We start from the raw sequence: 22,664 nt of genomic DNA, 5'->3' as shown, positions 1-22,664 counted from the left end.
AGTTCCTGTGTTCCATTCTTTGGAAGGAATTTTCCACAGATTGGAAATATTGTGTGTGACAACTGGCTGCTGCAGGGGTGGGAGATGAGGGGATCCTGCACCAGAGGCTTAGGCAGAAACAGGCTAAAACCAGGGGCTAGAAGGAAGACACAGCCGAGTCTTAAAGATCCAGTAGCTGGAATAAGAGCCAAAGTGGGGGCTTTGTCAGCAGGAAGCCAGCTGAGTCCTTTGGGAGGAGCCCCTTCCTTGTGGGATATTCAAGAATCCTGGAGGCTCACTGCAGCTAGAAAAGCCCCAGGAGGGGGGTTTTGGTAGTCAGTTCATTATAACTATCACCAAGATGCCTGCTCTCCAAGCTCAGCTGGTCCCTCAAAAGGCAAGATTTCTGTGTGTCAAGCATATTGACACAGGAATCTCTTGCAAGTTCCTTTGGCCACTATGTTGTCATCTCCTCCTGGAGCCTTTTATGAGCAGGGAATAGATTCCTGCCACTAGGTGTCACCTGCCACCACCATCTCTCGCTCTTTGTCTCTAGAAACCTATATCTACATTTCTGTTTCTCCTTTGAACCATTTCTGCTTCTTCTGAGCAAAGAACTCATCTCCACGCACTCTCCCTGTGGGCAATTCAGTGAATTCTCCTCATGAGTGTCAAACACAAAAGCTGATTACTTTGGGGGCAGAAAAGGGAAGAGTTCCCTTTATTAAAACTTCTTTATTGAGATATAATCTACATGCCATAAAATTAATCTTTTAAAAAATATGTAATTCAGTGTGTTTTAGTATGTTCACAGAGCTGTGGAACCATTACCACCATCTAATTTCATGACATTTCTGTTTCCTTAAAAAGCAACCCTGTACCCTGTACCCATTAGCAGTCATTTCTTGTCTCTGATTCCCCCTGACAACCACAAATCTACTTCCTATCTCTATGCATTTGCCTTTTCTGTACATTTCACATAAATAGAATCATGCAAGGTCTTTTGTGACAGCTTCTTTTCACTTAGCATAATGTTTTCAGGGTTTATTTACATGGTAGTTTGTGTTAGTACTCCATTCCTTTTTACTGGCAAATAATATTCCATTGTATGAATGTACCATATTTCCTTTGTGTATTCATTAATAAGTAGAGACTTGTGTTGTTTCTACTTTTGGGCTGTTAAAAAATAGACAATATTTCTAAATTTTGAAATTAGGAAATGTGAGTCTTCTAATTTTGTTCCTTTTTAAGATTTTTGCATATTCTAGGACTCTTGCATTTCCACATGCATTTTAGGATAAGCATGTCAATTTTTGGGTGCAATATCTCATATTTTATTTAAGTTTTCAGTTTCTTTTCATGATGCTTTGGAGTTTTCACAATAGAAGTCCTGCACTTTTGGAGTCACATTTATTCCTAAGTATTTTATTCTTTTTGATACTATTATAAATGGAATTGTTTTCTTAATTTCATTTTCAGATTGTTCATTGTGAGTGCATAGAAATACAATTTTTTTTTTGTACACTGATCTTGCATCCTGTGGCCTTGCTGAATTCATTTATTAGCTCTAAAAGCTTTTTTTGGTGCTTGTATTCTTTAGGATTTTCTAAATAAAAGATCATGTCATACGCAACTATTTATTCTTGTCTCACCTGGATGTCTTTTATTTTTCTTTCCTAATTGCCCTGATTGGAACCTCCAGTATAATGTTGAATAGAAGTGGAAAAAACAGACATTCTTGTCTTGTTCTTGATTTTAGGGGTTTCAGTCCTTGACCACTAAGTCTGATGTTAGCTGTGGGGTTTTCACAGATGCTTCTAATCATGTTGTGGAAGTTCCCTTCTATTTGCAGTTTTCTGGGTGTTACTGTCATGGATGGGTGTTGGATTCTGACATATTTTTTCTGCATATATTGAAATGATCAGCTTGGTTTTTTGTCCTTCATACTAGCAATACAGTGTATTGCATTGGTTACTTTTCATATGGTGAACTAACTCTGCATTCTTGGGATAAGTTCTGCTTGGAATGGTGTATAAGTTTTTTTTGTTGCTGGATTCAGTTTCCTAGTATTTTGTTGAGGATTTTTGCTTCCTTATTCATAACGAATACTGGCCTGTAGTTGTCTTGCAATGTCTTTGTGTTTAGTTTTGGTATCAGAATGAATTGGAAAGTGTTCTTTCCTCTTCTTTATTTTGTAAGTTTGTGAAGGATTGGTGTTAATGAGCTCTGATGTTTTTGAAACATCATTTTGGTTTCCTCACTCTGTGTTGGAGGTGGAGAAAGAGGTTTTGTTTTTGTTTTTTTGTACCCACCCCCCTCTCCCCGGTGAGTCCCAGGTCTCTATCAAGAACTGTGCAGAGTCTGAGATTTTGCAGGTTAGCTTGTTACAGTTTTGTGGACACTGAGAGATAATGTGAAACTCCTAGGTCTGAGATGAAGGACAATGTCATTCATAGCAATAGCATTAGCCAGTGCATCAGCATTAGTTATTTGAGACCCAGTTCCCACAGGGCAACATGAAAAGTGACAGGTGATACCTCTACAGTAGGTAGGCTGCATTGTAGGAGAGGAACCTTGAGCTTAAGACCCCAAATCTTTTTTTTTTTTTAAGATTTATTTATTTATTTATTTATTTGGTGGGGAGAGGCAGAGAGAGAGAGGGAGAGGGAGATAGCCGACTCCCCCCGAGCACAGAGCTAATGCAGGGCTGGATCCCACAACCCTGAGATCATGACCTGAGTCACAATCAACATCGGGTGCCTAACCGACTGAGCCACCCAGGCCTCATGGCCCTTATATAATGGCCAGTAATGCCTGCCTTTTGCTATGGAAGGGGGAACACTGTTTCTGTCTTCTGGGCTGTCTGCTCTATAAACATGCTTAAAAAGGTAGTCCAGGTCAAAGACATCAGTGTTTCTGCTCATAAGACATGCAGAAATGCCTGAGACTCATGGAGAATTATCTCCTAACAGATGTACTCATTAATATTTTCCTTCATACTCCCTTGTTATTCCTCCATCAGATGTACTATTATTTATACATTTTATTTTTTATTTTTTTTTTAAGTTTATACATTTTAAATTTAGTTTTTATCAGTTGTACATGCAATGATGTAAAAGGTCAAATAGCTTTTGGCCTACTCCTTAAAAATAGTTCTCTCCTCCCCTCCTCGCCATGGACTGCTCCTCTTTCAACTCCAGCTGAGCCTTCCAGCATCGAGCACTATATTTCTAAATAACATTTTTATATTACTGCTACTTCCTCGTTTCTAAGATGAAGGCATTGACTCTTGATGTCCACTGTAGAAAATGTGGTTTCACCTTTCTTTCACAGGCCCACATTTGCCTACCTTCTGGTTTCTCATTTTTTCCAGGATAGTTAAGGTGTAATTTTGGTTCCCTTAATATTTAATATTTGCATTATTATTATTTTTTAAATTTTTATTTATTTATGATAGTCACACACACAGAGAGAGAGAGGCAGAGACACAGGCAGAGGGAGAAGCAGGCTCCATGCACCGGGAGCCCGATGTGGGACTCGATCCTGGGTCTCCAGGATCGCGCCCTGGGCCAAAGGCAGGCGCTAAACCGCTGCGCCACCCAGGGATCCCCAATATTTGCATTATTAGACATTATTATTATAAAAGCTATTCACAGATAAGTCGTGTGCCATAAATTTTCTTTTCCTGTGCAACTTTTTGTTCTCTCAAAGTCAATTGTTTTATTTTGTTAGTTTTCATTGTTCTTCTTCAAATGTCTAAATGCCTAAATCTTACAAAACATTAAGATTCAGTTTTCCCTTCTGGAACTCTTCTCCTGCAGAGCCCTTTGACCAGCTCCATTCTGTGGGGGTTGCTCCTCAGGCATGCCATGCAGGTGGCCATTCTCAACATCTCCTGGGAATTTCTTCCTCTCTACTGTGTTTGATTCTGTTCCCTGGATCCCATGTCTACTCTTTTTTTGGTTTACATGTCCATTTTTGGCAAATCATATCCTAATAAACGGGCACATAGGAGATACGTGTTTTGAGACATTGCTTGATGAATTTGTGCCCTCACACTTAATTAATAGTTAGGCAGGTATAGCAGTGTAGGTGGAAAATAATTTCCCCATAGAATCTTTGAAGGCATTTGCTTCATTTTCTTCTAGCTTCCAATGTCATGGTTCAGAATCTGATGCCATTCTGATTCTCGACACTTGTATGAAACTTTTTCCCTCTCTCCAGAAGCTTTTGAGATCTCTTGTTTGCTCCAGTGTTCTGTAAGGTCGCAGCGATATGCTTTCATTTGGGTTTGTTTCCATTCACTGTGTATCTTTCACATGGTGTATCCTTTCGATCTGGTGACTTCAAGCTCTGGGAAAATTTCTTAATTTATTTCACAGGTGATTTTATCCCCCCACCCCCACCCCCAGTTTCTCTGCTCTTTTTTTTTTTTTTTTTTTTTTTTTACTGGAACTATCATTCAAACATTGGCTTTTGGACTTGTTTTCTCTCTCACTTTCTATCTAATTGCTTTTTGCTCTGCTTTCTGAGACATTCCTCCCATCATACCCTCCAAATTTCCTATTGTATATTTAATTTCTGCTACCATATTTTTAATTTCCAAGAACTCCTTTAAATTTGCTTTTCTGTTCCCTTGATGCAATGTTTTCTCTTATGTCTCTGAGGATACTTCTCCTGTTGCAGTTTCTGTTTCCTCCAGGTTATTTTTCTTTATTTGTTTTGATTTTTGTCTCTGATGTACATACTTTCCTCAAGTCTCTGATAGTCTCCAGCTGTTTGCTCATCTTTAAGAGTGGGATGCCATGGAAGCTTTCTCTGTGAGGTTCTCCAGAGGGTGATTTGGCTTTGCCTGATTTCAGGGCTGGTTGGGTCCCCAAAGATGAGCCTTCTAGTCCCCCACCTGGAGGGTATGGTTGCCCACATTCTAGGAGCCAAGGAAGGAAGAGAGGTGGGGATCTCAATATTCCATGTGCAATTGTTCACTTACTCTGCCTGCTTAAGTCCTGAGTACCTGCCTTCCACTCCTGGCCTCAGCTTTGGTCTCTACTAGGGTGGATGAGGGGCTCTGTGTCACTACTGAGAGTGGGGCAGGAGATTCAGGTCTTCTTCTCTTTCAACAAGCATCACCTTCATTCCATCCTCCTGATGTACTTGTTGTTGCCAATTCCTGAGGCTGCCTGGGGTTCTGTGCTACAAATCTGAGGGTTTTGTTTATGTGTTTGCTTGTTTTTCTTGTGGCCAGTTTAGGATTGAACTTTCTCAGGTCTGGCTAATTACTACTTATTCATCTGCCCTCCAGCTTCCAAAATTTGGTTGCTCTTGTCCACCCTCTTCTTTCCTTTGTACAACTGAGTTTATTCCTTTTACTGTCATTTTAGTGGGACTTGGGGGAGAAAATATATGTATTCCAACGTGCATTTTAACCAAAACCAAATCACTGTATTTATTACATGTTTTTGTATCTGTCTTTCCTACCACATGTTGAATATCTCAATGGCATCCCAAATGCTTATAAAAAGTTATGTTTCAATCACCTTTTTATTGAATTAACTAAATAGATTATAAGAGATTTTTTTCTTGATTGTGGTTTTCTGAATAAATAAATGGAATGACTAGGTTTGTGTCACACAAGGAGAGAAGATTCACTGCCTGTTTTTAGGTCTGATGCTGTGGTTGTTGGTTCATAATGGGCATGCTATTATACAATTGCTCTATTTTTCATAAAACCCCAGTGATGATTCATTCAGCTAATCCCAGAAAATCCACCATGTTAGAACCAAATAATTAAAATGGACTTTGAGAGCTCACATGATAAATCCCTTTCCCTCTGGCTGAAAGCATTGTTAGTCTACTACAGTACCAAGAAAAGAGGTTGTCTCATAGTATGAGTGTAGACATGTTTGAAAAGCTGGAGGATATAAGTTCACTAACTCAATATTATACCAGGAAAGATAAGATAAAGAAACAAGACAAAACAGAATACCTTGCGGGTCCTCAGATACTAATTGCCACTCAACACTCTGGATGTCCTTAGGCTACCCTCTCTCTGTATTCTCTGTCCTCTTCTGGTCAAGAGAAAGCCAAAAGCCAGAGGATGGAGAGGAGGTGTGTGATCACAGCTGGAAGAGAGCTCTGGTGTATGTATGGGTCCAGCAGCTGGGATCTCTCTCCTGACTCCTCGTATCCAGCCTTATACATAGAGTGTGAACCAGGGGCACTGGTTATTAGATCTCCTTCCTGAGCCAGATTTCTGGCTACTATGATAGATTACTTTACACAAGCATATGATGTTTAATATAAAAGATATTAAAACAGTTTTTTAAAAACCTCTTTGGAAAGTCCTCTGAAGAAAGAGAAAGGAAAATGAAAGCTTTTTATTATGGCAATGTTCAAGCATACACAAAGGTAGTGAAATAATGCCCCGATGCATCCATTATCCAACTTGAACAATTATCAACATTTTACTAATGCTATAAAGTCTGCTCTTGCCCCCCTTACCCCATTCACTTTTTTAACAAGTATTTGCTGGAGTACATGAAAGCAAATTTCAGATAGCATATCACTGTCAACCACAAATACTTCTAAATGATCTGTAATTGTTCACGTTCTTCTTTTTTCTTTCTCCTTTATACAAAACCACAATGCCATTATTATTATAACCTGACAATGAACAATTCCCTACTATCATCTAATACTCTAGTCCATATTAAAATTTTCCGGATTATCTGAAAAATATCTTTTTGCAGAGGATTTGTTTGAATCAAGAACTAAATAAGGCCCACTCATTGTATTGGGTTCATTTATCTCCCGTCTCTTTTAATTCATAATGATAACTTTATTCTTTAACTTCCATATAATGGTGTGCATTAAAAATTAAGGTGGGCTTATAAAAGCCTTTGCTTTGCTGCAGTGTCAGCTTTATTTTAATCTGGCACCCTTCCAAATTTTAAGTGCTCTCAAGGCATGCTTTTCATGGATATGTACTGGCCTACTGCTTCTATTAGTCAGGTTAGAATTGAACAGTTAGTCATCTTAATACAACTGTATTCTGCCTTATTTATTGATGCAACTACTCAAGCTTTGGAGAGAGCTGCTCATTAGATTTGTGTATATTTAAAAATTTCCCTGTTATGTTAAAAATTATAAATCCATACTGTGTATTGCAAAGATGGTACAATTTGATACATGGGAACTAAATGTAGTAATAGATATATACATTAGGTATTATTCTAGAAATGATTTAAAGCAATTTATTTTAAATGGTAATAGTGGAGAAGGAATAAGAGCGTCCTCTTAGATCAGGGTCTCTTGGTCAATAAAGACCATGCTAAACCCCAACACTTCTGTTCATTATTCTATTTCTACCTGTTCTTCATGTTTTCAAATCTCCTCTTAGCCCTGCAATCAGGATTAGACTTGCTTCTCCCATTTCTTGACTCTTCATATTCAATTAATAGTTATTGAGTGACTGCTATATGTCAGACATATTATAAACTAGATATCATTTAACTCTTACTATAGCCTGTGGAGGTAGCAACTCCATTTTGCAGACATGGAAACTCAAGTTCAGAGCTTTGGTGAGGTACTCAGTCACTAAACTCTAAAGTCAATGCCGAGGGAAGTTATAAAGCATTTAAAATTGAATCAATACCTGCTCCGTGGAATCCCCCGCAGACATAGAGCTTCCCATCTACTGTTCCTGCATTGGTAGAATTGGTTCGAAGGGAGAGTAGGGGACTTGGCATAGGTGGGCCCTCTCTCCAGAAGTCCCCGTCAGGGTTATAGATCTCCACCACATCAAGGCACTTTCGAACCTGGCCTTTGTCCCGACCTACACAGCCAATTCCACCTATAGAGAATGATAAACAGAAATGAGATGATCAAGAATTGCAACTTTTCTGTGGCAAGCACCCCCTTCCTCCAACAGTTTGTATCACATATTTATGGGCCTCTGACTTTTCTCTTTCTTGCCTGGTGCTACTTCTCTGATAATTTCTAAGCAATAGTGATGTCTGCTCTGTACTCCATACCCAAATTTAATATATTTTTTTTCCCAGAGTATTCTATCTTTTGTGCTTATGCATGAAGCTGATTCCACTGCAGGCTTTATGTTCTGAAACATCCAACTCCGGTTCACACAATGAGCCTCTAGGATAAGAATTTCACATTTGAATGTGAGGACAACTCAACCCTGACATCTGTCTTTCAGTTTTTTGTTAGCAATGATTTCGCCGACCTGCCAGTAGGGATGTGTCCTTCCTGTTCCTCATCATTGTAAGCCCGTCTCTTCCTCTTAAGCACTGTTTTTTTTTTTTTTTCTTAAAGATTTTATTTATTTATTCATGAGAGACAAAGAGAGAGAGAGAGGTAGAGACACAGAGGGAGAAGCAGGCTCCATGCAGGGAGCCCCATGTGGGACTCGATCCTTGAACCCTGGGATCACACCCTGAGCCAAAGGCAGATGCTCAACTACTGAGCCACCCAGGCATTCCTCTCTTAAGCATTGTTGCGTGAACTTTACCCCATTAAGAAAGGGCCATTCTTTGAAAAATTTCAGGTTTGAGGTCAAAGGAAGCCTCCAAACTGGGATGCCCAGTTCGTCTTCCATTTTTGGATGATATAGTTCATTCAACAGATATTCACTGGTTGCCGTTTTATCAAGGCAATGTGCTGAATGATAAGAAGTTTAGGAAGATGAATAAGGCATGTTTCTTGCCATTAAGAAATTAATTCGGTGGGGGCAACCTGGGTGGCTCAGTGGTTTAGCGCCTGCCTTCGGCCCAGGGTATGGTTCCGGAGACAGGGATCGAGTCCCACGTCAGGCTCCCTGCAGGGAGCCTGCTTCTCCCTCTGCCTGTGTCTCTGCCTCTCTCTCTCTGTCTCTCATGAATAAATTAATTAATTAATTAATTAAAAAAAAGAAATTAATTCGGTGGAAAAGGGTCATATATGTAAATAAATAGGCAACATGGTAACAGGTAACTTAAAAGAGAAAACAAATTAGCCTCGGAAGTCCAGAAACTATAACAGGTAACAGAAATATCATTTATATAACCATGATTTTAAGTAAAATTCTCCATGGGAAATGTAATTGCATAAGAATTTCTAATCCACTCTAATAAGAAACACACGTTTTAGGTGATCTTATTTGTTCTCTCTTCCGAAGTCTCACAGTGAAAGGTCTTAAGCATTGGGGCCATATTTTCTGACCTAAGGATGGCTCCTGAAGTAGAGGTGAAGTCCCTGGAAGGAGAGACATTTCTCTCATGGGTGACCTCCTTCCATCGCTGACCCAATCTGATGACCCTGCTCTGCATAGCCAATCTCTTCGCTATTGAGAGGGTCCTAGAGGATTCATTGCACTTGCCGCATGTTGAATGGGGCAAGGCTGTGTTGTTTGCAGCCACATCCAACACCTAAACTAAGCTGCTCTGATCTCTTGGCATTTATTGTGTGGACCATGTACTGAGAAATTAATCAGATACCGTCTCATGACATTTCTTGTTCCACTGTTACTTAACACCTGTTGTCCAACATTGTACCAGTCTGATGGTGTTTTCATCATTGCCAGTTTTTCATTCTTTCTTACCTACACAGGGTCTGACCCATTTGTGTGCCTGGAATGAATGAAAGAATGGGCAGTTTAACTCTCCCAATGCTTTCTCTGTCCAAGTGGATGTACCGTAAGCTCATTGAAGGCAAAGGCTGCTTTTCATATCTCTTATATCTCACACTGCCTCACACACAGTGCTCAATGAATTCAAGAAGATTGATGGGAACAGCTTATATTCACCATGGTTGGGACTTATGCCAGGCATAAGTGGTGATGTCAGAGGACTTCAGAGGAAGTCTTTTTATTTTCTCCCCCCTCTTTGCTGATGGAACCTGGCTGATTTCCTGTCTCAGCATGGATCCAAGGACTGAGGCTATCAACTCAGGAAGCTCTTAACTGCTTTCTCTTATCGGATTGGATAAATAATTTAGCCCATTTACAATGCCAAGTCTGAGCTGTGGTGTTTCAGAGGAGGGAACACACTGGCCTCAGTTAACTGCACAGCTCTGCTGTCCATGGCCATCTTTCAGTGTGGTAGCTAGAGGCTTTCTAGTCCAACAAAAAGTGGAATTTACTATTTGTGGGGCAAGACGGCTTTTAAGAAGAGGATTTATCACCAGCAGCTAAACCTGGCAAATACTCATCAGGTAAGAACAAGATGATTTAGTTACCTGCTCCCCAAAACCCAGGAGAGATATTCTTAGGCTGGATTATACTACAACCACTTTGGAAGACCTATTAACAAGCAGAAGCAAAAAGGTTAAATGCAAGTCACTGGGAGTCAGGCTGGGGCATGCCAAGTAACCAGCATTCTGAACATAACTTGGAAGTTTCAATAAAAGTCCATTAGAAAAGCTTCCCCAACATAATGCATATAAAGAATGGGTATTAATCTCTTGGTTTTTGAAATAATTAGAGCGCTTGCCATTTTTGTTTCTCTGTTACTAAGTGTATTTAATTATAATGTTTAGTCCTTACTCTGCTCTTTGAAACATGTGCCCTTTCTGTTTGGTTGGCAGACAGCGCACATGCTCCACTCGAGGGTGCCATGGCTGGCAGGGCATTGTCTCTGCTCCTGACCATTAACGCCTGAGTGCATTCTCCGTCGCACTTGGATGTAATCCCAACATCAAGTACACTTAGAGCGTCACTCTGTAACAGCAGACTAATGAGCTTAAACTGAAGGTGAATCCTGATTAGATAAATAATCAAATAAAAGTGTGATCTTTATTAATAAGTCAGCAGCAGCACTACAAGAGAATTCTTTTGATGAGAGAAATCTAGGGTAGGATCAGTACATCTTTAGAATTTCAATGAGATACCTCTATATCTTTAATTTATAAGCTATAAAAATCACTCAGCCTGACTTTTCTTTATTCACAATAGACCAATGAATAGAAATAATCTTTGCAATCAAACCAAAATCGACCTTGGATGCAAGCTATATACCTTAGGGGTTTTTTGGTGGGGGGGGGGGTGAGGGAGGGAGAAAATTATAGGACATTGCCTCCCTCTCCTCGTTTTTGTTTCTACAAGGATGAAGACCTACTCTTTTTTTTTTTAATATATTTTTTAAGACCTTCTCTTCTTGTGTTTGGCTGCTATAGATTCTTTCCAGACTGTGGGTGTGCACACACAGGCAGCTGACTGAGGGTAGAGGTGAGGGCACTTCTCTGGTACCCTCCTAGGGCTCCCAGTCCACAGCATCCTGCTTACAATGGTATTGGCTTCCTGCTTCTGCCTGCTGGGCTGCCTTCAGGTGGCAGGCTTACTCTATTCTTCCCTGGGCTGGATCCAAAAGAGGAAGGGGATTGTGTCTTCGCTCTGAGAAGCCTCCAGAGTTACTTGACTTGCTAAAGAAGCTTTAGAAACAAGCTTTAGTAAGTATCTTTACTGTTGTAGTCTCCCTTGTGATACAGAAAAAGCAGGTGGGCTTTTGGAAACAGACAGACCCTGGTTCATATGCTTGTGTCATCATCACTTACTAACTTGGGTTCATATAATCTCTCTAAGCCTCAATTCCCTCAATCTGTAAATTAAAGATGATGATGCTATTTTCTTAAGTTGTGGCAAAGATGAAGTTATTACATAACTGTAATGAGACAAAAGGGTAAGGGGGTACTCACATTAGCTGTCTATCCTTTCACAAACATTATTGTGGGAATTTCTTTGTTCTTAGGTACTTTGTGTATACAAGGTAGCTAGCATGTAGTAGGTACTTCGCCATGTTAATTCGTCCTCCTGTATGTTCCAGACTGTTGGGTAAGTAAGCCAATGTTCACTGAAGTGGCTGAAATCTGACATTTGCTTAACTTTAATTTAACTATTTGCTAGGTTAATAGTTGATGGCTTACTGACTGTATGATCAAATCTCTCATAAAAGTTTCTTCTAAGGTTGCATAGAGACAACCAGAAGGTCAAAGGGCTGTCAATTAGGCCAAGCCTCCACCTCAGCCATCAGGTGGGGAGAAAAGCTCCCTGACAAGATTTAGAGGAATTCATTTGGTCATGAACATCTGAGAGAGGTGGAAGCTGTCAGGTGACATCCTAAAAAGCCAGAAAAGGATTTTGCAATCTGTAGGCTTCCGGGAGTGAAGCTGGCCTACCCATCTGAGTGGATGGGCTACTTTCTGACTTGCATGTCAAATGCAATCTAGCCACTACTAATATAATGCTTGTGACAATTTTGTTCTCACTTGAGTTGTCTGCTGAGTTTTTTCAATTCTCATTTTACAGTTCCCGATGTGGAGCCCAAGACCCTAGAAGACATGATCTTGTCCCTTTCTTAGTCTAACACAGGCATCTCAGGTATTTTCAGAAAAAAAGTCTTTGAGGACTGGGTTGAAAGCTTATCTGCTGTTTACAAAATTTCAGATGATGCTGTAAAAGGCCTTTCTGCCATTTATAAAATTCTGGGTGATGCTGGCACTGCTTGTCTACAGTGTGTCTTGGCTCACAGAACATAGGCTGAGAGTCCTCATTTATAATAAGGTTATTTCTCTTCACCTGCTAACCCTTTATTGTCCTTTGTCAGTTTTTTCTCACCAGACTAAGAAAATAATCATCTGTCTGCATATTATTCACTCCTCAAAACATATTACCCTGAAAATCAAATAAAAGGAAGACCAAGTTCCTTTTGTTAAAGCTTGATTTTGGAGGGAAAATCATGTGTTTGAAACATTTTACATTTCCACTGTGGAATTTCCAAGTGGAAATGTAGGCGGCTGAATAGTAAGTTCTGGCACTGAGCCCTTGGGTGCCAAATAATCTGCAGTTACAAAATTGCTGTCCCATCTGATTCTGAATGGCCCCTGGGCTTTATGTCTTGACCTAGTATTGGGTATCAGTGTATTTCAACATGTGAGTGAAGTCTGGCCTCACTGTGTCAGTTCTTTCAGGCCCTGGGCCTGTCTTTCCCTCATTCCTTCCCTGTTCCTCTTCACTAGCTTGTTCTGCAGGCCCTGGCAGGTCTGAAGGCTGAGCTCATATAGGGAGAACAAGGGAGAGCCTGAGAAAAGAGGGTAGGAGCAAGCTTAGGGGATGACCTAGAGATGTTACAACAAGCCACAGGTGACAAGTCACAGGTACTCAGCTTCATATGAATATATCACCACTATCCAACTTGATTTAGCACCCTCCATATCTGTCACCCAATTCTGTTGGTTGCACCTCCTCAACACTTCTCATGTCTATCCCTTCCTTGAAAGGTATACAAGACCCAGCCACTGACTGGAGCTTCACCTTTCCTCTCACACACTCCACTACTGTATGCTTCAGGCATGTGGAACTACTTGCAGTTCCCCAATCAGATGAGGCTATTCAGCTCCTGGCCTTTGCATAGGCTGGTCTCTGCCTAGAATGGCCTCTCCTCCTCCTCTACTTCATAAACTCCTACTTCTCTTTTAAGGCTCAGTTCAACAGTCATCATCAAGAAATCTTTCATGTCTAGGGGTGCTTGGGTGGTTCAGTTAGTAGACTATGTGACTCGATCCCAGGGTTGTGAATTTTTTTTTTAAAAGATTTTATTTATTTATTCATGAGAGAGAGAGAGAGAGAGAGAGGCAGAGACACAGGCAGAGGAAGAAGCAGGCCCCATGCAGGAAGCCCAATGCAGGACTCGATCCAGGGTCTCCAGGATCACACCCCGGGCCGAAGGCAGCATTAAACCACAGAGCCACCCAGGGATCCCCAGGGTTGTGAATTTAAGCCCCATTTTGGATGTAGAGATTACTTAAAAATTAAAAAATCTTTTAAAAAAAGAAATCTTTCATGTCTCTCTACACAAAACTAGCCATTCCTTTCTTTAGGCTTCCACTGTCCTTTAGACAGAAATCAGATTCCTATAAAATATATTGTTCTTATTTATCTTTGTTTGTCTCCCTGTTAGATTAGATTGTAAATCTCATGAGGGCAGAATAGTGTCTAATTCAAATCTGTGTCCTCAACATTTTTTATAAATAAAAAAATAAAAATAAAAATAAAAATAAAAAATAAAAATAAAAATTTAATTATATGCATACATGGATCACCTCCTCACCCTTACCCTCTCTCTTTTTCTTACACTTTTTTGTCAAACCAAAAATTGACGACTGGCTTCCCAGAACGTGGCAAGCACTGAGTCCAAAGAGCTGAAAACTCACTTCCTGTTGTTTAATAAAAGTCATCTTCTTAAGGATATAGGGATGTTGGCCCAGGTATTGGGAAAAATTGTTGGTTTGTAAGTCTGTTGTTGGGCTCATCTCTTCCCCCAGGTTGGTCTGCCTAAAGAATCAGTAACTTCTCTTAACCTGGGCTGGTCCTAACCAGACACAGGTCAACACTCTGCTAGTACTTCTCTAAAGGGGCCTGTGAGAACTATGAATCCAAATATATTCCACAGCTGAAAAATGTAGACACACAGGAAAAAATCCTTGAAGGCAAGGTATGCATCATTATATTCTCTGAGGTGATAAGTATAATGTCTATTTCCAAAGGATCTTAACAACATGTATTGACTATTAATCTTTGGCATATTTATCTCATGTAAATAAAATGATTTGCAGAAAGCCATAATTTTGTGCTAATTTCCATATTTACCCAAGAACTAGTAGAGAAAGAGTGATAAAAAATGATCACATCTATTAATTAGGATAAATTAGTTGAAGATAACACATTCTATTCTTTTATGATGTTTTAAAACATATGTTATTCTCTGCCTTAGTTAATTGAAGATACCAAATGTAATTAAACACTTTCTTAAGGATTCAGGAGTAACAATAAGACCTGTTGTCACAATATATCATAGATATATAGCTGACTCCATACATCAGTCTGTGTGAAAACAGACGTAAAATTTACTTTCTTGAACAAATGCTTGCTCTTGGTGTGACTTTTAGCAATTTATCTCTTTTCATAGGAACAAAGCATAGAATGTAGTTGCATAATCCTTTGGCTGTGGAATACCATGCTTTTCTGCAAACATATACCAGTAAGTCAGTGGATAAGATAACATTCTCTAAAGATATTTCTCATTCATTTTCAAGATCATTATCATCACTGTTCATCAAGCTCTTTCATTGTAAAAGCTTCCAACTTTAACTTCAGAATAGAAAGCACTCTAAACTTCTAGTTAATTTTAAGCAGTGTACATTTTGGATATCCACTTTGTGTTTGCACTAGGAATCAGAATACCTTTAAGATTCTTTTTTTTTTTTTTTTTTTTGTCCTTAAGACACAGTCTACTGGGAAACCATATGGCAAATATGAAACCATAAGTAATATAGCATTAGAATGATATGCAGATTAAATAAAGTACAATTTCTAACTGATGGTCATAATGAAATGTGGGACTGCCAACTCTCCATGAACTTTTAGGATATCAATGGTAAAAATTACTATAGCTAAGTTGAAATTTGGGAGTCATAAGAAGTCTTTGGTCTCTTAGAGTACTTATTTCAGGGCTCTCTTTTGAGAGTGCCAGATAATCAAGGTTAAAATCCTTCATGTGGACAGCCTGGGTGGCTCAGCGGTTTAGTGCCACCTCCAGCCCAGGGCCTGATCCCAGAGACCCAGGATCGAGTCCTGTATTGGGCTTCCTGCATGGAGCCTGCTTCTTCCTCTGCCTATGTCTCTGCCTCTCTCTGTGTGTGTCTTTCATGAATAAATAAATAAAAATCTTAAAAAAAAAAAAAAAAACAGTATGTGGCCCTTAAAAAAAAATCCTTCATACGGGGGCACCTGGGTGGCTCAGCCAGTTAAGCATCCAACTCTTGATTTCAGCTCAGGTCATGATCTCATGGGTCATGAGGTCAAGCCCAAAGTGGGCTCTTCGCTCAGCATGGAGTCTGCTTGAGATTCTCTCCCTTTCCCTCTGTTCCTCCTCCTGCTGGTATGCTCTCTCTTTCTTTCAAATAAACTTTTAAAAATCTTTAAAAAAAAATCCTTCACATGATTTACTGGAAATACATTTCATGGACACCCACAAAAAAAAGAGGACAAGCCATTCAGTCTAGTTCAAAGCCACCTGAACTGATGAATCTCTAAATCCAAGCCTTTTCTCTAAGAAAGATGGCATTAGGAATACCTCACTTGACATCTTTGGCCATTGTAAAAGCATAGTGCTTTTTTTTGTCCAGCATGAACTTAAGAAATGTCTATCTAAGTTCAGAACACTTCTGGAATTTGATCAGACCACATTTGATAGCCTGCTCTGATAATTTGTGAATTTGGGATACTTTGACTGAATAAACTTGCCATCCTCCTAGAGTACCTGACTATCCAGTGCCGCCCAGGGGAAGGGAGGTTGTCTCATTCATCTCTGCATTCCCTCTAAGAGCTGGCCTGGTGCTTTGCTTGTGCCATGAATGTGTAGTAAATATTCTGGGCATATCATCCCTCCACCTCTTCACTGTCTTCACCATTATTTGTATTTCTCAAAGTGCAGTCCTATGATTACTCATACCACAACTGCCAGGATGCTTCCTATAATTTAGATTCCTAAGTTCCACCTACTCAGAGTTTTCCAAAGGTGAGGGCCAGGGAGCTTCCACTTTTAATAAACAACAGAGGTAATTTAAGAAACACTTAAAAAGTTGCTTAGAGTTTTATAAAAAAAAAAAAAAAGATAAAGGCAAAATCTTGCCATAATGAAACTTCTTTCATCTCATACATTCACCTCTAGAGAGTGATCTTTGAAGTGCATTTACTCTTGTAATTGGAACCTTCTGTGTGATGTCCCTTTCTGTCATCCTCAGTGGCACTCCAGCTGAGAAGCAGATCACAGTGTGACTGCTTTGGTATGCCAGTGAAGCTCAGAGTGGTCTCCTGGAGAAAGTGACACCAATGGTTTGGGGCATCAGCTGTGTGGGAAGACTTCTTGTTGGCTGGCTCCCCAGACAGAGAAATGAAAAGTCCTACTTTAAAAAATTACCCATAGTACCTGTAACTCTGATTATTTCTGTGGCTTTTTATAGGGTAGCAGAACAGGATAGGCTACAGAGATGAGAGACATCATTTCAGTAAAGCAATATTTACCAACATTCTATCACAGAAGCCAGGTCCTGGGCTGGCTCTTGGAAGGGACACAGACACGAAAGAGACAAGACGTCTTCCCCTAGGTGGTCTGAGTTTAGTGTGAGGAGGGCAGTGACAGACTCAGAGTAGTGTGCTGCAGGGAACCAGTGCAATTAACCCTGACCCAGTGGTGACACAATCACCAAGGTCATTTTTTGCTGGATGTTGATGGGTGTGTAGGAGTTAGCTAAACAGATAAGAGGCATTAAAAGCAGAGGGAGGAGAGTAATCAAAGGTACAGAATGGAGTTGTGTGCAGTTAATGACTGTCAGTTCCTGTGGCTGGAACTGGGGTTTAGGTTTCATGGGGTTGGGAGGGAAGAAGATGAGGAGATGAGGCTACATAGGCAGGCTGGGGCCAGGTTGGGAAAGGTCTAAATATTTCCACAAACAGATATTGGTGCTCATTTTCTACATTTGATTTTCCTGACCTATCAAGCTGAAGCAACTTCTGAATACAATTTGACTTTTTAATAACACTTGCTAGAAATCCATATTTATGAGTATCCATTGTCATTTCTGAAGCAAGCATAATTAATTCAAAAGCATAACTAATAGTAGGAGATCTAAAATATTTGCTAGTTTATTTCACAAAAGCTTTTTTCCAAAGAGAACCCCTGGTACCATATTTAAAATCAAAATTTTTTTGTAATACCAATACTCAACAAGAGCTCATGACTAGGGTTTAATAAGATAGAACCCAGAAAGTTCAATTTTTCTTAAAACTTTACTAATAGGAGTCTGCATTTAATTCATCTCCTTCATTATTACTCATAAAAATATGATTTTAAACCTTGAAAACAAGGAGTTAACATTTTTTTTCTCACAGTACTGGGATGTATTAACCTAAATTTTTTAAGCTACCTATTTAAAAGACTGTTTTTGAAGATTAGGATATATTTTGGGTTAAAGTAGCTTAACTATCTTCTTGTAATGAGCTTTCACAGTACAAATGACAAAAGATTGCCCTTAAAAAATCAAGCATTTAAAAATGCATGGCTTTCCACAGCACCCACTGGTCTCTTCCCCGAGAGTTTCAGTTGGTTCTGCCATTGAACCCATGACCTCTCCTTCCTGCACGTCCCAGTGAAAATGGCTACACTCTTGAGAGAGCCCTCAGAAAAAAAAGAAAATCAGTTTTAAGTACCTGGGTTTTCAATAGAGTGTCATTTACTCATAAGGCTTATATAGGCTCTTTAATTTTTTTTTTTTTTTTTGATAGTCACAGAGAGAGAGAGAGAGAGGCAGAGACACAGGCAGAGGGAGAAGCAGGCTCCATGCACCGGGAGCCTGATGTGGGATTTGATCCCGGGTCTCCAGGATCGCGCCCTGGGCCAAAGGCAGGCGCCAAACCGCTGCGCCACCCAGGGATCCCTATATAGGCTCTTTAAATTCTTTTAAGCTCTCCAAGAAGTTGTGCAACAGAAGAGCCTACTACAGTATGGAAAACTCATAATATAGACACGTAACTGAGTGAACAGTGGAATCACTTAAGCAAACAATCAAGCTGTATCTTTTCCTGTATTTTTATGTTAAGAAGGCACTTGTTAACTTCCGAGGAAAAACTATCCAATATCCGGCTAACATGCCTCTTGGTTAGTTTGCCATAATCCCAGGAGTCATTTTCATATAAATTCATTATCTGTGCCAAGACACTTTTCAAAGACATTTCCGCAGGAATTTGGCACAGATGTTAACTGAAGCTAATATTCTAACACCTTGACTGTGGGACCCAGGAAATTTAACAAAAATCCCCTACCCCTGGACAAGCAGAGCAGGACTGATTCCATTTTGTGCTACACCTGCCACCTCCTGTATGATCCCCACATGACCTGCTTATTGTTTAAGGCGCTGCCCCACCCTAGTCAAGCCGCTGGGCACACCCTAATCAGAATCGGCTCATAACAATGTAACCCCGCCTTGTGCCCGCCAAAACTGCGAGCCGATTCTGACCAAAGTAATAGGCCAGCTCAAGTGGATACTATAGGGTAAGATGTAATTCAATCAGCCACCTGCGTGTGGACTGACATGACTGTGCAACTATCTGCGTATCCCATGGGCCACTGGCCCCTATAAAGCTGCTACGCCTCTTAGTCTCCGGGGCCAAGTCCCTGCTCCGCTGTGTCGGGTATACTTGGACCCAAGCTTGAGCTTGTAAATAAACCCTCGTGTGTTTGCATCGGTGTTGGCTCCTTGGTGGTTTCTCGGATTCACAATCTTGGGCACAACATTGACAACTCATATCAAACCTCAAGGGTCAGCCGTGGCTACAGGGTCCAGTAGTTCAAATGGAAAGAACACATTCCAGACTATATTTCCAAGAGTTCCTCACATGAAAATGTGTATCTTTTCTGCACAGAAAGGCAGGCTGTGTGAGCGTGCAGTATGTTATTAGTGCATGTTTACAATGGGAGGGAAAAGAAAAAAGTGGATGGGCTGAACATTTTCAAAGAGCTTTAGTAAGAGCAGTAGAACTGGATACACAGCCATTGGGGATCTTAAACTGAGGTTCTCCAGACAACCCCCACCTCCACCCCGCAGTCCCAGAAGCATTTACTGGATGGGGCATCCTTAGACTGAGGAGACCATCAGAAGAGGATTCTGATAGAACCACTGTCATTCTTTTCATTGTGTAATTTTATCCTTTACCCCTTTGGTCATGTTTTTTCTCTTTACTGGTTTACTAAGGGCTGACGACCATCCTCACTTTTCTTTTCTTTTCTTTTTTTTTAAGATTTTATTTATTTATTCACAAGAGACACAGAGAGAGAGAGAGGCAGAGACACAGGCAGAGGGAGAAGCAGGCTCCATGCAAGGATCCCAATGTGGGACTTGATCCCGGGACTCCAGGATCACGCCCTGGGCCAAACAAAGGCAGGTGGTAAACCGCTGAGCCACCCAGGGATCCCCCATCCTCACTTTTCAATTTGCCTCTCCTAAACCCTTGCCTGTGCAGCTAATTTGAAGTATGGTATAGAGATATGTCAAACTGATGTGACCAATAACGACACAATACAAAAATGGAAAAAATATCCCTGCACTGAGAGAGAACAATTTTCTTGAGATTGTTTAAAAAAAAAAGAATAGCCCACAAAAAATACAGACTCAAAATGGTGTAATTTACAACAAGTTCTCACACCATTGCTTACTACATAACCTAATTGCAGTTTCAACCTACCCCAGAAATGTGGTCTTAACTGGTCAGTCAGGAAATTTTCAATCCGTGCCCGCCAAGTCTGCACCTGAGCCCTCTCCAGCGCCCTAGGAAAGATGAGGTCATCTGCATGATCAGACACCTTGCTTTTCCTCTTGGAAAGCAGCCTTGCCTAGAATAATCTTTTCTTTTTGCTAATAACTTTCTTGCCCCTACCCTCTGTCTATAGCAATTTTTCATTTTGTACAACTCCTTGGAGCATCTCGCTACTTGCTGGATGAGGTGTGCTGCCCGATTCATGAACTGTTAAATAAAGCCAATTAGATCTTCAGATTTGCTTGGTTGGATTTTGTTATTTAACAGGATATAATAGTGACTGTTCATCACAAGCCCTAGAGACAATATACCTCCAGGTCCAGTAGAGTTGCTCATGAATCCATTGTAGTGCTCAGGTTCTTTTTTTTCTTTGTAGGAGCCAGGCTCTTTGATGCCAACCCAGGACCAGGACCAATTGTTCTATCAGTCAATTAGTTAGACCAGGTGTTGGACTCTCTAATACTCTCTGGGGGCTGTGTCTTCTTATAGAGTCTGAAGGGATAAAACCCTTCTCATGCTGGTGGGACAGATTCCTGAGGATAACAATTCCACCCCCAGGTGCTGCTCAACTCAGGTCATCCTTGAAAAATTATCCCTTGCTTTGGCTGATATACAAAATAGTAAACCAGTTAAAATTCCTTTGCCCAAATAACTATGGAAATTTGGCACAGCCTTTGATTTTTCCATTGCTAACTCAAAAGATTCTCTGCTATTGTTGATACTTCATTTTGTACCTAGATTAATACCACAGAGGGGAATAGAACAATTTCTATCTTTATAAAAAGAAGAGGCAAACTATTAAGGAAGACTCAGGGAACTGCTGGGCTTTATTTTGATGATGAGACCTGGAAAAGTCCAGAGAGTGCCATCAGAGTGCCCTCCACTCCCTTCTTGTGATACTTTGTTATACTTGTATATCACACAGCTTGATTTATTTCTCCAGAGTCTTAAATCTACAAGGCCACTGTCCTAACAGATGTTTCAACAAATGACTTGAAGACAAAAGCAGGATGAACTCATGCTAATCGACAAGCAAATTAAAAATCAGACCCACAGGGCACCTGGGTAGCTCAGGGGTTGAGCGCCTGCCTTTGGCTCAGGGCGCGATCCCGGGGTCACAGGATGGAGTCCCACATCGGGCTTCCTGCAGGGAGCCTGATTCTCCCTCTGCCTGTGTCTCTGCCTCTCTGTGTGTCTCTCATGAATAAATAAATAAAATCTTTAAAAAAAGAAAAAAAGAAAAATAAAAAAATAATTTACTTATATTCATGAGAAACACAGAGAGAGGCAGAGACACAGGCAGAGGGAGAAGCAGGCTCCCTGCAGGAAGCCCGATATGGGACTTGATCCTGGGTCTCCAGGATCAAGCCCTGGGCCAAAGGTGGTGCTAAACCGCTGAGTCACCCGGGCTGCCCTAAAATCTTTATTTTTTTATTTTTATTTTTAATAATAAATTTATTTTTTATTGGTGTTCAATTTACCAACATACAGAATAACACCCAGTGCTCATCCCGTCAAGTGCCCCCCTCAGTGCCTGTCACCCATTCACCCCCACCCCCCCACCCTCCTCCCCTTCCACCACCCCTAGTTCGTTTCCCAGAGTTAGGAGTCTTTATGTTCTGTCTCCCTTTCTGATATTTCCCACACATTTCTTCTCCCTTCCCTTATTGCCCTAAAATCTTTAAAAGCAAAACAAAACAAAAGCAGGACAAACTCATGCTAATCCTCATGCTAATCAACAAGCAAATTAAAAATCAGGCCCACAAGTAAAACCTTGTCTTCAAGAAGAATCAACAATAGTGGAGAGCATCTGAACAAACCCAATGGTGTCTCCTGTTGCTTAGGTTAATAAAAGACTAGAAGGGGAAAATGAGAATACATCAAAGTTCCACACTCCTAGGAAAAGCCTAGTTGTTCTATAGACATGGTAACAGATCAATATCAGAAGTAGTTTTCAACCTGATTAATCAATCAATGACAACTTGCTTCAGTGAATGTGTTTCTAGAACCAGTCAGATGGAGCTGCAGACTCTGAAAGGGAGCCAATTGGCAGCTGATTCGCTCCACTGACTCCTCTATTAAGACTGACTTGACCCATCCCTGCCTCAATAATGAATACAAACCACACTTCTAAAGTTGACAGCAACCTACTTTCTTTGTACCAAACACTAAACTGTCCACAGCCCTAACTTTGCTCAGAGTGTCTCTGACCAGTTAACCATTCCTACATGTAAGTAAGAAATATTCTTGTCCACATGTTCCTTCTGGGCATAGAGTGTGTCTTTCATTTCTAGATCCTCAGCACTAAGCCCAGGGTCTGACATATCAT

At 40.4% G+C, this 22,664-nt stretch overlaps 1 protein-coding gene across 5 annotated transcripts in view; it reads right to left on the bottom strand.

Moving 5' to 3' along the window:
* The window catches only part of KBTBD12 (kelch repeat and BTB domain containing 12), a 78,590-nt gene that overhangs the window by 19,918 nt on the left and 36,008 nt on the right, over nucleotides 1-22,664 (bottom strand). For 4 of the 5 annotated variants that reach the window (XM_038565464.1, XM_038565466.1, XM_038565467.1 and 1 more), the window contains exon 6: nucleotides 7,634-7,831. In XM_038565464.1, the coding sequence (XP_038421392.1) occupies nucleotides 7,634-7,831 (198 nt within the window). Of the gene's footprint in view, nucleotides 1-7,633; nucleotides 7,832-20,263; nucleotides 20,347-22,664 lie in introns of those variants that run through there. The other variant, XM_038565468.1, reaches the window with a different exon arrangement.

The sequence above is a fragment of the Canis lupus genome, chromosome 20, assembly GCF_011100685.1.
Source record: "Canis lupus familiaris isolate Mischka breed German Shepherd chromosome 20, alternate assembly UU_Cfam_GSD_1.0, whole genome shotgun sequence".
Lineage (NCBI taxonomy): Eukaryota > Metazoa > Chordata > Mammalia > Carnivora > Canidae > Canis > Canis lupus.
This window is presented reverse-complemented; position numbering and strand designations above follow the sequence as displayed.